General features: G+C 42.7%; 1 protein-coding gene across 1 annotated transcript; it reads left to right on the top strand.

Moving 5' to 3' along the window:
- On the top strand, positions 1 to 13,630 carry RPLP2 (ribosomal protein lateral stalk subunit P2). Its single transcript, XM_077321404.1, has 5 exons — positions 1 to 162; positions 1,402 to 1,525; positions 5,523 to 5,571; positions 10,764 to 10,859; positions 13,509 to 13,630. The coding sequence occupies exons 2-5, from the start codon at positions 1,403 to 1,405 to the stop codon at positions 13,583 to 13,585; spliced, it is 345 nt and encodes a 114-aa protein (XP_077177519.1). The 5' UTR covers positions 1 to 162; position 1,402; the 3' UTR covers positions 13,586 to 13,630.
- The last annotated feature ends 257 nt before the right edge of the window (positions 13,631 to 13,887 follow it).

Here is a 13,887-nt window from a genome sequence, read left to right on the forward strand (position 1 = left end):
ACAATCCGGTTTCTGATTGGCTGTCCTTCATGGCCAATCAGGACCCCGTTTGCTGGACCTCCCGGGAAGGACTCCGCGCTGCCGGCTCCTCCTCTTCCTTTCTGCGCTGAGGCGGCTGCCGAGAGGGTCGGCGGAGAAGCGGTGGCCCCCAAGCCCGTTCAAGTGAGTCTGCTCGGCCCCTCTCCTGCCCGGGCGGCCCTGGGAAGCGCGCGGCCTTCTCTTTCCGTGGTTTAGCCGTTTGCGGGGCGACGCTTCCTCCTGGCGGGCGGGGTTAGGCGGCGCCATGTGGGCCGGGCGGCCACGTGCCTGTCGCGCCGCAGCCTGGGAGGCCGCGGAGGGGAAAGAAGAGCCCGTCGCCACCGTGGGGGACAGAGGTGCGGGGGCGAATGGCTACGACGGCCAGCGTTCCCGAGATTTAGTCCGTGTGAAAGCTCCAACGTCCCACCACAGCAAAAACAACCCTAAGAAATGAGTTGCCCCCTTTCAAAGACGACCACTATCTGGGGCACCTTCCTACAACCATGTGCATTAGTGTATTGTCTTGTATCGTGTCTTGGGAATGGAATGGCATAGATAAGGGGTCCCCAACCTTTTGGCACATGGGGGACCACATTAGCGTGCCCAGTTCCTAAAGGGGCCCCCACCTTAAACCAAAATGTAACAAAAAATTATTAACCTACTTACTTAGATCGAAAGTGAACATTCAAAGGTAAATGAAGAAATGCTAACTGTAATGCAATCCATTTGGGAACAATATTTTACTGTGGAATCCAATATTTTACTGTGGAATCCACTACACATACTTACCTAGTTAGTGTGATTTTTGTGGCCGTTTTCTGTTAGCCAAGGCATTGATGGCCAAGTCAAGGTTTGTGACAGACATCCTTAAAATGTTGTGTAAATATTAATCAGTAAGCCTTAACCTACACCTCGATTTCACACTTTTCATCTTGGAAAAGGTTTGTTCACAGATGCTTGCAGCAAATTTCTTTGTAAATGTCTCAGAGATGATAACTGGCTTGCAAATCAATTAGTTCCATCTGAAGAAAGTTACTTGCATCTTTTGGTGCTACTTCAAATGGATTCTGAAACATCCTTATTTCCTTTCCAAGCTTATAGCAATCAGTGAATCTGTTCTGAAATTCCCATCCTCAGATTTTAGTCCATTGCAGCATGCAAAGTTTGAAAACTTACCTTCACTAACTTGCTTCACAAAAATGTTTAGCTTTGCTTCAAAAGCTTTCAGTTCAGTATTCATATCACACACAAGCTTTCCCTTGCAACCTTAGATTGAATGTGTTTAATATGGTTGAGTGTATTGTACACAGTATCACAGAAATCAAAATTTAAACTTAATTTTGAATTCATGTAAACATGTTTTTTATCTCCATTTCCCCTCAGAATGCGTTACATTGCGGCTTACCTTCTAGCTGTTCTTGGAGGCAATGATTCTCCAAGCTCAAAAGATTTGAAGAAAATTCTTGACAGCGTAGGCATTGAAACAGATGATGAACGCATGAACAAGGTAAGATAGATAAATGTTTAATGTGGAAAAACTTCTTAGCTGTAAATACCACTATCATTCAGAAGGAAGAATAATATTTATTTATTTATTATATTTATATACCGCCCTCCCTGGATGCTCAGATAAAAAAGACCAGCTTCCTTAACTTGTATCCATCCAGGTATCAGCTAAATACAAGAGACTTTTCTTTATAGCTATTTTGATATAGAACATTGTATACATCAAATTGTTTTGTATTATTAGTCAACTTTCTGGTTTGGTAAGCCATTGAAATGTTTTGGGTTTTTAAATTATCCTGATAAGTCACCTTTTTGCAAAAGTGCATAACTTGCCAACCCTTCTCTTATTCTTTGAGTGTACCCAGCTGAGTTAAATGTTTGATTAGCTCCAGTGAACAAAGAGCAAAATTGGGATTTAATAGTAGGTTTCCAGTTTGTATGGAGGACATTTTTTAGAAGACTGACTGGTAATGATAAACATGCGAACTGTCAGTTGTATTTTATTTACTTTAATTACAGTCTTCCTTTTTCACTGAGACTCCAGGCATATTACCCAGGGGAAGTAAAATTCAGCTAAAGTAAACAGGATGAGACATCCCCTAAACAAAACAACAAGGTGTGGATTTCAGAAATCGAAAACTAGAGCTGAAACAAAGCTTGAGAGGAGAAATGTTTGTTCTTTTTTTAAATATTTGAAAGGTTGTCACTTGGAGAAGGGCTGGGAGTAGTTCCTGATACAGGATAGGACCCACAGCAATGGGTTTAAATTACATGTAGAATGATCAAGAAAATGTTTTGATAGAGTAATTCAGCAGTGGAATAAGGTGAATTAAGGGGTGGTTAACTCCTCACTAGCAAGCAGTATCTGGAGAGATATCTATCATGGATGTTTTAGGCTGATCTTGCATTGAGCAGCACGTTGGACTAGATGGTCTGTATGGACCCTTCCAACTCCTTGATTCTATTCTAGGATTAAGGATTGACATGGCATGGCATGCTAAATGACGCAAAACATATAGTAACAACTGACCTTATGAACACTGCACAATAGAATAGTGCACAATCCCAATACCAAGGCATCGTTCGTAAATATTTAGTTATAATACAGCCCTAATTACCAGCATTAAAAAGTCCCACAAAATAATTTTGCCTAGTTTGAGGAAAGCCAGTAAAGTAGGAGCATCATTAGACAGGCCATTCTGTAAACTGACCACAACAAAGAATGCATGCGTATAGGCAGTTTTTGATTTTGCCTATTGGCAGAGTGACACCTGTAGGAAGCCCTGCTCCAGTGAACAGGGCTGTTGTGTCAGAGTATAGGGGGAGAGGCAATCCTGCAGGTATGAGGGGGAGGGACCATGGTTTAGTGGTAGAGCATTGCTTAGCATGCAGAACATCTCATAATCAATCCCTGGCATCTCCAGTTAAAAGGTTCAGGTAGTAAATGAAATAAAATATCTCCACCTGCGATCCAGGAGAAACTACTGGCAGTTGAGTAGACAGATTGACCTTGATGATCTGATTCAGTATAAGGGCACTTCATCTGTGCTCACGTGAAGGACTTTCTATGTGATAATCAAGATGTTTAATTGAGTCCAGTAATTAATATTGGGATTGTCAGCTTTCTGCAGGGCCTGCAAGATGGAGCTCTTCTGCCAGGCTTATGGTTGAGGCCAGGGCGGGGTCCCAATATTCGATGTAAGGATTCCTCTATGGCAGTGGTTCTCAACCTTCCTAATGCCACGACCCTTTAATACAGTTCCTCATGTTTGGTGACCCTCAACCATAAAATTATGCAAGCGTTCTTTTGCAGAAATTAAACCGAAACTGACCAGTGACGTGAAGATCCATTGTTTATGATTGTATATAAATTAGTTTTTTTTTCTGGGGTATCTCAGTTCAGTTCTGCCACTTGTCACACTATGTCCTTCTCACTCTTTTCCGCTGCTCCAGATAGATGAATGCTCTGTTTTGATCTACCCCGCAAGGCTGTTATGGGGATGTCACTCTCCCCAGCTTGATTGCCCTGACGCAACCCCTGTGAAAGGGTCATGTGACCCCCCCCCCCAAAGGGGTCCCAACCCACAGGTTGAGAACCACTGCCCTATGGTAACATCTGTTCTGGTACCTCACTCCCACCAGTAGAACAGTAGGAAGGTTGGCCCCTGGCTGGACGAGGGGGTGAGACATTGAGTGTATTTTTCGCCTGCTGTCTTAGTACTAATAGTACTCATTGATTATAATAAGGGAAGTTTTATGGGGTCTTAATGTGTGTTATTATTTTATTGTTGTAAACCACTGTGAGCTGACCAGGGAATGGTGATATATTATTCCAAATACAAAAAATAAAATAAAATGTGCAGCTGATGGAGTGACTAAAGAATGGGAATAATGTACATGCTCTACGTGGCTTCCAATAATAACTCTGTGGCATTCTACGTCAACTGGACTTGAGTTGATTTCAAGGGAAGACCTTTGTAGAGTGCCTTATAGTCTTGGTGTTATTGTGTGGATCCAGGTGGCCAGACCAGCTGTGTCAACGTTGGTGGCCAGTTTCTGATGTCACAGAGTTGGAGGAAAATGAGGGATTTCTTTTTTGTAGCCAATTAACTTTTTTTCTCCATAAGCAGTGCTGAATCCAGTATAATCCCTAGGCTGTTACCAAGCAGACCCCCCCCCCCCCCAAAGGTGGGAAGCACATTATCCTTCAAGATTTCCTCTTTTCCAATTAGTATCACTTCTTTCTTGTCAGGATTCTCTTTCAGTTTGTTCACCTTCAGCCATATTACCAGAGATTTGTATAGAAAGATAACAGAGGTAGGTGCTGTTAGCATCTTGATGGCATCCAGTTCCAAAATTATAAATGCTTTCTCCTAAAGGCTTTACATAAAGGTTGCCCCACATGCTACATTGATGTAATATGTTGGGGAAGTTGGCCCTGTGTGAGCAACATAATGTCGCAGGATGCTGCCATAGTGCCACGGGTGTGGCTAATATTAGTTTAGAGTGCTGTCTTCCTTCTTGGTTTTAGTGATTTGCAGTAATAGAGAGTCCTTTATCTCTTGTATTTCTATTTAAGGTAACATCTTTATCTGTTGCAGCCAAAAAGTCTTAGTTATTACAACTAAAACACAATTGCCAATACACTGTTGTGTGATGGACCATGTCCTTTTAATTCAACATACTGTACTTTGGTGAGAAATTAAGACATACTATACTATTCCTGTTAAGACATAGCAGGAATTAGGATGTCTTATTCTTGGAGTGTGTGGGAGTTAAAAGCAAAAAAAAAACATTGTGGGGATTTAAAGTGAAACTTAATAATGACAAAATGGGAGGGGCTATGGCTAAGAAGATGGTCTGATGCAGGAAATGAGATATCATTTGTTCTGGGTGGAGTGTGCTTTCCCCAAAGGAACAGGTTTGAGGGATGCTGTAGGATTCCAGTCTCCTCTTGGATATGCACATGATAGCAGTGGCGTTGGCTAATGATCCAGGCCCTTCCTAGGGATAAGATCTTTACAACGGTGGAGCATGTCCTGGTAACATCTGAGTTAGTTTACTGCAGCGTGTTCTTTGGGGCACTGCTCTTTAAAACTCCCCAGAAGCTATAGATGTTACAGAATGCTAGTCAGAATATTGATAGGAGTGGGTTGTATATGTGTTTTAATATAAAATATTTTCATCTTCACTGTCTTGGGAAGCCTATTTGGATGAAAAGCTGGCATGGAAATGTTTTGAATGATTAAAAGATTAATTTGTGAGCCCTCTGGGTCAACTAGTGTATCTCCTTTTATTGTGTTATTTAAAATTGTTACAATTTATTAGACAATTTTTATAGAGGAATGCTCTAATTTATGTCAACTGCCTATTCACTAATGAATGTTTCCATTAGCTGGCTGTAAATATACTAAATACAGTTGCGTTCAGGGAGTAGAATATTGAACTAGTTCCGTACTCTTAGAACACTATAATAATTTTCAGTTTGCTTTCTACAGGTGATTAATGAGCTGAATGGGAAAAACATTGAAGACGTCATTGCCCAAGGTGAGTTATATCCGCATGATCTGACTACACATCATGTAGTAGATGAAGGTGATCTAACTGTAGTGACTTCTCCACTGAAGGTGGAAGAGCTGGAAAAAACCCCAGCTTGTGTGCTTTCTCTCACCTTGACTATCCAGCATGAAATCCTTAGCTTTAGAACCATCCTGTGGCAGTGTTGAAGATGTGTGATTGCCATTGTCCAAAGAAAAGTTTTCCTTCCTCAGCCAACGAATCACCAACATGCCATGGATCTTGTCTTGTGATAACATAGTAAGATAGATTTTAGAGGTGCACTTGCATGACTGCTGTACTACAGTCCCAACTTTCTACATCTTGCTATGTTGAAGTTGTCAGGAGGCCAATTTTTATTTACTCTGTGGCCATTCAGAACATGCTATGTGATTAATATATATATATATATGAATAACACTAAGAGTAAGTTGTGCTTGAAATGTAATGGGTCCATCCTAATCCCCACAGGATAATACTAGTACCTGCTGGGTTTCGCTGATGGACCACATTAAATTGGGAAACGACTCTTAAATGGACATTTGCTATGCCTGTTCATAAGGAGGATGTTCTCAACATAATGCTGTGAAAAAGAAAGTCACTTAAGTTTTAAACAAACAAATAGAAATATTTTAATGGGAATATTAGCAGAGTAGTTCTTGTGAAGCTTTTCTACATTTTTCTGACCAGGCATTATGACTATACTACTACAATCCACACCATCATTAACAGGCTTTTGCATATCTTCTGTGAGTGCAGTCATTCTCAACCAGGGTTACTCCAGTTGGGGTGGGTTTTAATTTTTTAAAATATACATTTAAAATTTTAACTAACCTGGGGAAGAGTAAGGAGGACAGAGTGGTTTTCTTCTCATCTGTTTGGTCTGTGTCAGTCTTGTTGTATTTTCACACAATGGAAAAGGAAAGAGGGAAGGGTTGAATCTGCTGCACATCCCCCACTGGCTCTTCCCATTGCCAACCCCCAAAGTATTTCTTTTCAGAGCCCCACCAGCAGAAAATAGCTGGAGGGAGGCTGTTGCAAGCGAAGGAATTCAGCTATTCAAGAAAGAAGGCTGTGTCCAGTGCTGCAGAGGCTTTGTGGATGCCTCCTTGTCTTGCTTATGCACACGAAAAAATGAAACTAACTTCTTATTGAAGACACATTTTATTTTTATTATTATTAGTGATGCTATGTACACTGTAAACATGTGACATACAGGGGCATGGCAAGGAGGCATGGCCAGCTGGCAGTATGTCTGAAGTTGTTAAAGGCCTGAAGACTATTTCAGGAGCTACTCCATGTTCAAAAGGACCTATAACTCCACTTCCTAGTTTCACCTCCCTTTCTGTTTTAACATGGCTCATACCTAACATTTAGTTACCATATCTCAAGTGTTTCCCTCAGTCCTTTGAATGTGCTACTATTTTTCCCAGTGATATTGGGTTACTTGATCTGCATGCTTTTAGGCCATGCTGATTTCTTGCACTGCCTGAACATTCTTTTCAGGCTTTCTTTCCCCCCATACAGTCTGATTTCTGTAACACACTGAAATGAGATCCACTAAATTATCAGTAATTCCTTGGTGCCCCATCTTTAGGTCATTACCCCAATTTCTCTTCCCTGAACCCTTAGTACAGTGAAATAATGGTCAGCAATATGAGGAAAAATCCTGAAGCAACTTGCGCAGTTGCTTAATGTCAGCTAAGTAAAACCAAATGGCAGATCATAGAAGTTCTTTGAGGTTTTGGTTCAGATCTCCTTCAGATTGTATCAATGCAATAAATTATGTGCATATTGTATTAAAATTCCCTATTTCACAATGTTCTTGGACCTAGTCAGGATTTGTAAATTCTCATAAATACGAGACTTATCTTTCCATTGGGTAACTCCGTACAAACATGAGCGGGTGATTACCAAGACTGACTAAAAGGTATTGGAGGGGCTTGGTATGACTGGGCTGGGGATTTCACTAAATCCATTGAAATGTAATTGTCCAACATATTCCTAATTCAGAAGAAAGAAATGCTCCAAAGGAAAATACCCATTTTTATTTTGTGGCAATCCACATACTCCCCCCCCCCCCAAACTCTGTAGTAAATTTCTACATAAAGGTCCACTTGAAATGAAGAGACGACACAGGAATAACTTTCTTAGTAGTTATGTATGATTAATTCATGGTGGGATATCTTTGGTGCCTGGTAAGTATCATTAATTTTGAGCTGAGGACAGAATAATGTAGGGGAAATTATGGGGTTGTACTGGTTGTGAGAAAGTAATAATTGGCTAAAATAAATTCCCTCATATCTCTTAATGAAACAGGATCCTTTCCATCACACATTATGACAGGGATATTAGACAATTTTTTTCTTTGTTTAAAAGCATCTTACGCTACAGCCCACTATCATCTTATAGATAGTATAATTGAACACACACAAGAAACTCCAGAACTGTGATCCCCTGGTAAGTATCATTGAAGCTTGTGGCTCAGTGCTGCCTAACAGTTTCCCTTTTGGGTTTCTAAACTTCAATGACATCTTGATTTAGAGATGGAAATACGGCCTTTTTGATCTCTTCATCATGCCCTTAGAGGCTGACAGTATAAATGCTGCATACAACAGAAAATACCATATATGGCTTTAAATAGTTATAATTATCAATACAAAAGCAGTTTTCATTTGTGTTTTGAATTTATTGCTTGAAGTATCAAAAATTGGAACTCATGTTGTTCATCAGGTTCATCAAAATTCATCGTAGTTGTCAAAAAGCATCTAAATTATAATTGGTGACACAGAACCTAATCTGTATTTGTAACATAAATAAAGCCCAATTGGGGTGGTGGGAGGAGTTGGACTCATCACCTACCTGATTGGCCATCTGTCCAACAAACAGCCGAAGAGGTAGGCTGTCCTGTTCATGGCTGCATCCCCTCCAACTTCTTCCACGTGGAAGAAGTGCCAGCCTATGTTAAGCCAGAAAGCAAGCTGGAGCTGGGGGAAGGCAGCCCCCACCCCAAGCAGCCCAGGCTGTGGCCTTGGCAGGCCTCAGCAGGGCTGCCCAAGTTGAGGGGGAGGGAGACCACCCCCACCAGCATTCCCCCTGCCCTGAGCATCCTCTGCAGGTCTGTCCACATCCCGGGGGAAGAAAGGGAGCCCCCCTCCCGTGCTTTCCCTGCCCAGAGCAACCATGGCCTCGCCAGGCCTTGACAAGAGAGAATCTCCGCCAGTGCTTGCCCCTGCCTTCTGCAGCCCCACCACAGCCTCGGGGGGGGGGGGAGCACCCATTGTATTTTTTATATAATGGGCTTTTCTGCTAGTGCAGGAATAATCAAGTGTGATGTGTACCTAGTTTACCCAAAGGTCTACATACAATCCAGGCTATAACCCTTCAAGCAATCTAAGGGAAAAAATTTAACATGACAAGAAAAAAGGACATACTTTATACCTAAAAGTCAGTATCCTTGACAGTTTTCTCCTTTCATTGTCAAAGTTAAAATTGAATGTTCCTCAAAGCCGTGAGTTGGCTTTTTGGGTTGTAGTGCAAAGTATCATGTAAATAGCTAGTGGTGCTGAAGAGTTATCATTAATAAGATGAATGAGAAATTTGAGTTCCGATGATAGTTCGATTCTATGCTTCCATTTTGCTGATGCAAGAAGCTTCCTGCTGTTGGTGGTAGAGGCACAAAATGCAAAAAGATTAACTCAGTCACTTCCTTCTTGCAGGAATTGCCTGTTTTGCATGCTGCCTAAGAATTGTATTTGCCTTTTTGCTGATGGCAAGAAACAGCCTTCTGTGCAGACCCTTTTGTTGCCACTTTAAGGAATAATCCAGGCAGGAGCTCTGCAGGAAGACTGGTACAGCAGTAGAGCTACTGAATCCAAAAGTGGGGGCTGTGTATAAATTCAGAATAATTGTCACTGCATTTAAGTGATAATATCTGAGCCAAGAAATTATACATATACTCTTTTCTTGGAATACGTACGTAAGCAGTCACGTGTTTCTGTGACCAGAAAAATAAACATGTTTTAGAATCAATTCAGAATATTCTCAGAAACCAGGAACAGCTGTTTTGCCCCCTCAGCTTGTTTATGAAAGCTCAGGGAAAGCTCACAAAGAAAATATTGCAGACTTCCTTGAAATTGTAGGCATTAATCAGTAGCAAGTCTAAATCTCCCAAGGGCCAGTGTGTCATACAGTTCCAGCTGTTGCTTAAGTTGCATTTATGTCTCAGAGGTATAAAAACAAATGGTGGCACTATAATCCCAAAGGAAGTGTTATTAGTTGACATATTGAGAACTTTGTACATGGATGTAAGAATGCACAGTTATGTGATAGGGAATAGACTAGTCCCAGCAGAGCTGTGCTTGATTTCAAGGAGTTTCCTTATATTCAATTGTTTTCTCCCACCCATCCTCCAGCCATCCATATTGATTCATAGCATGCCAAGCACTCTGCATACATATTTTGCATATAGCCAGCACTCCCCAACATGACTTATGAGATGCAACTGGCCTGATAAAATAAATGAGTGCTTGCATGGCATCAGATAGGAGCTTATCAAGACAAGTTGATTCTTAGAATTAAAAATTCATTTGTGTGGTTCGGGATATGACTGAGAGCTTGAGATGCCTAATAGAGATTGCTGAGTACTATTTGACCTGTCTCATGCCTGTCATAGTGCATCAGTGTCTTTTCCTGGTCCAAAGAGCAAGGTGGAGATTGTAATATAGAATGAGACTGTGGAAGGAGCAGAAGCTCTGAAGTTGGTGACAGGGAATGGGGTGTGTATATGATTTGAACAAGTGTTAGTCCTTCAGAATGGCCTAATGGCAGATATAAGAAGAAACTAATTCATTGTGGGTATTTTTCACAATTCTATGCCAGTTTAATCACAGGTAAACCCATTGATTTAACTGAACACCAAGGAACCCTGCATAGTCTGGTTTCCCATTGACAAGCCATAACTACACTCATTTATTTATTTTGGCGGTTATATACCGCCGCTTACCGTAGTCTCACAGCAGTTTGCAGTGACTCTGTAAAATATACTAAAACCCTTAAAAATACAACAATAACATTTAAAACGTTCAGCTTGCGATATAGTCCCAATAACTCCCCCACCCCCTGTTCAGCATAAGGTCAAGAGATCTCATTCAGCAGTATCCCATTTCCTCTATCTCCTCTAGGCAATAGCAAGCTTGCCAGCATGCCAGCGGGTGGAGCTGTAGCAGTCTCAGCTGGAGGCGCTGCTGCTCCTGCTGCAGGTGCTGCACCTGCTGCTGGTAAGTATAATATTGATTTCTTCTTTGCTTTTTTTGTATTCAGAGCTCACCACTTACAGAAACTTGATGTTTTCATGGCATGTCATATAGCAGGCAATAAAATTGAAATGAAGGTTGGTCAAGTTATTTTAATGCCTTTGCACTCTGAGTGCCTATATAGAAAACTCATCAGCAATAAACTCTGGAGCAGTTTGATCAACTGTGGCTATTGGTTATAAGGAAAATACTACTTCAGAGATGGATCTGATGGTGACTAATGTGGTCCCATTGTCAGACCACCATGCTCTGAAAGCTGTGTGTATCACCCCCTCCCTGTGGGGGTACCAGGTGTATTTTAGCCCACCTGCAAAGACTTATGGATCCAGGCATATTCCCGAGTGCTCTGCGGGACCTGATGCCCTCTGGCAATTTGTTGGCGGCCTTAGTGGAGGACTAGCTGTCCTGCCTGTTGGCCACCATTGACAAAATCACCCCTCGACACCCTTGCCTCAAACAGGCTCCTCAGTATTCATAGGAGCATTGTGAGAGGAAGAGGGAAATGAGATGGCTAGAGCGAGTGTGGAGGAAAACTCATGATGAAGCTACACGAACTTCTTATTGCATGGTCATGAAGGCATATGAGATGGTGGTGAAGGTGATCAAACAGGAGTTCTATGCCACCTCAATCACATCTACTTCCTCTCCCCCAGCACAGTTGTTTAGGGTAGTTCAGACTCTTACTATCCTGAGGAAGGGTGCCAAAATAGTAGTCAGTTGTATTTGAGCTGTGAGTTATTAGCAAGCATTTTTGTGGATAAAGTCCTGCTCTCTTCTGGGGCCTTCCTGCCACAATCGATACAGAATGTAAACTGGAAGCTCTGCAGCAGTCTAGGGGAATGATGTTTGATGTCTTCATGCGGCTCTCATTAACCAAAGTAGACCAAGTTGCTGGGGCCTGTGAGGGCGACCACCTGCCACCTTGATCCCTGTCCATTGTAGCTGCTCAAATTGGGCCACCAGTGGATAGGAAGCCCCCTGAGGGATATTATAAATCTTTTCCTGGTATCTGGGGAGTTCCCAGGGGGGCTGAAGGAGGCAGTGGTTGTCCTTTAATGAAAAACCCATCTCTGGATCCGTGGGATTGGGCCAGCTACTGCCGAGCATCTTGCATTTCTGGGTAAGGTAGTTGAAATGGCTGCTGCACTAGATCCATACAGGCGAGCTTCCGTCCTGGCCATAGGGCGGAGACCACACTGGTCGCCTTGATGGATGATCTTCGGTGCCAGCTGGATAGGACAGGTTCGACTATTCTCATGCTTTTAGATCTGTCAGCCACATTTGATGTGGATGACAATTTGTTAGCTCACCACCTTGCTGGGACTGAGATTCAGGGGACAACCCTGCAAGGGCTGGACTCCTTTCTCCAGGACCAGACACAGAAAGTGCTTGTTTGGTGCCAGAGAGAGAGCCAGTTTGGTGTAGTGGTTAGGAGTGCGGACTTCTAATCTGGCATGCCGGGTTCGATTCTGCGCTCCCCCACATGCATCCAGCTGGGTGACCTTGGGCTCGCCACGGCACTGATAAAATTGTTCTGACCGAGCAGTGATATCGGGGCTCTCTCAGCCTCACCCACCCCACAGGGTGTCTGTTTTGGGGAGAGGAATGTGAAGGCGACTGTAAGCCGCTTTGAGCCTTCTTCGGGTAGGGAAAAGCGGCATATAAGAACCAACTCTTCTTCTTCTTCTTCTTGTGGGGGAACTCCCTTGCAGAGTACCACAGGAGGCAATACCCTCCATGCTTTTCAACATCTACTTGCGCCCTCTGGCACAGCTGGTCTGGAGGTTTGGGTTGGGGTGTCACCACTATGCGGATGACACCTATCTCTATCTCTGATGGACAGACGGATGAACACACACACATCCCAGAAACATTCTCCATGTTTGAAAGCAGTGTCTATATGACTTAGCCTGAGTCGCCTGAATCTCAATCCCTCCAAAATGGAGTTCTTGTGGCTGGCATTGAGGGGGCTGGATCAGGAAGCACATCTTCCCTACTGGATGGTTGCAGCTGATGGCTGTACCCGCAGCCAGTAATTTGGACCTCCCTGTTGATGGAGGCGCAGATCACGAGAGTAGCCCTAGCGGCACTTTTCCACCTACATCAAGCCAGGCTACTAGCACCCTACCTGTCCCCAGAGACCCATGCGATGTTCATTTCCAGGTTAGACTTCTGTGACTTGCTCTACACAGGCCTTCCCTTATCCTTGACCCCAGAGGTTACTGCTGGGGAAGAATGCAACTGCTAGGGTCTTCACTAGGTCATCTTGGGAGGGCCCATATCCAGCCAATGCTGAGGCAGTTGCGTTGGTTGCCAGTTGCATTCTGGATCAAGTTCAAAGTCTTGGTATTGATTGTGGTTTTGGCCCTATTTATCTCAGGGACCTCCTGTCTCCTTATGCCCCCCACAGAGCTCTGTGGGTTTGAATCTCGACCAGAATGAGCTCCCGGAAGAGCTGAGGGCCCTGACAGAGCTATCACAGTTCCACAGGGCCTGCAAGACAGAAGTCCATCAGGCATATGGTTGAAGCCAGGCTATTTGTAAATGTGATAAATTGAATCAATTTAGTCTGAGAGTTGCCCCTAACTTCCTTAAATATACTTTAATTTGCAGCCGAGGAGAAGAAAGAAGAAAAGAAAGAAGAGTCTGAAGAATCAGATGATGATATGGGATTTGGATTATTTGACTAAAACTTTGTTAAGAATTATTCTATAATAAATCTTGGTTGAAAGATTTTTACTTTGCCATGGTGTATACTAGGCACTAGCCTTGTTGCGTCCATCTACATAAAATGTCCAAGAATCCACAGGCATGGCTTCATAAATAAGTGGTACTGGCCCACTGTTCTGAAACTATTTTCCAACAGAGTTATAGCTAGCTTCTGAATTTTTAGTAGTTGCTTTCTCATTCAAGACAGTGAGTTATAGTCTGTGTCTGTTTTGCCCTTAAAAAAATCAGATCCCTTTACAAATGGTCAAGCAATAAACGGATA

The sequence above is a fragment of the Paroedura picta genome, chromosome 2, assembly GCF_049243985.1.
Source record: "Paroedura picta isolate Pp20150507F chromosome 2, Ppicta_v3.0, whole genome shotgun sequence".
Taxonomy (NCBI): Eukaryota; Metazoa; Chordata; class Lepidosauria; order Squamata; family Gekkonidae; genus Paroedura; species Paroedura picta.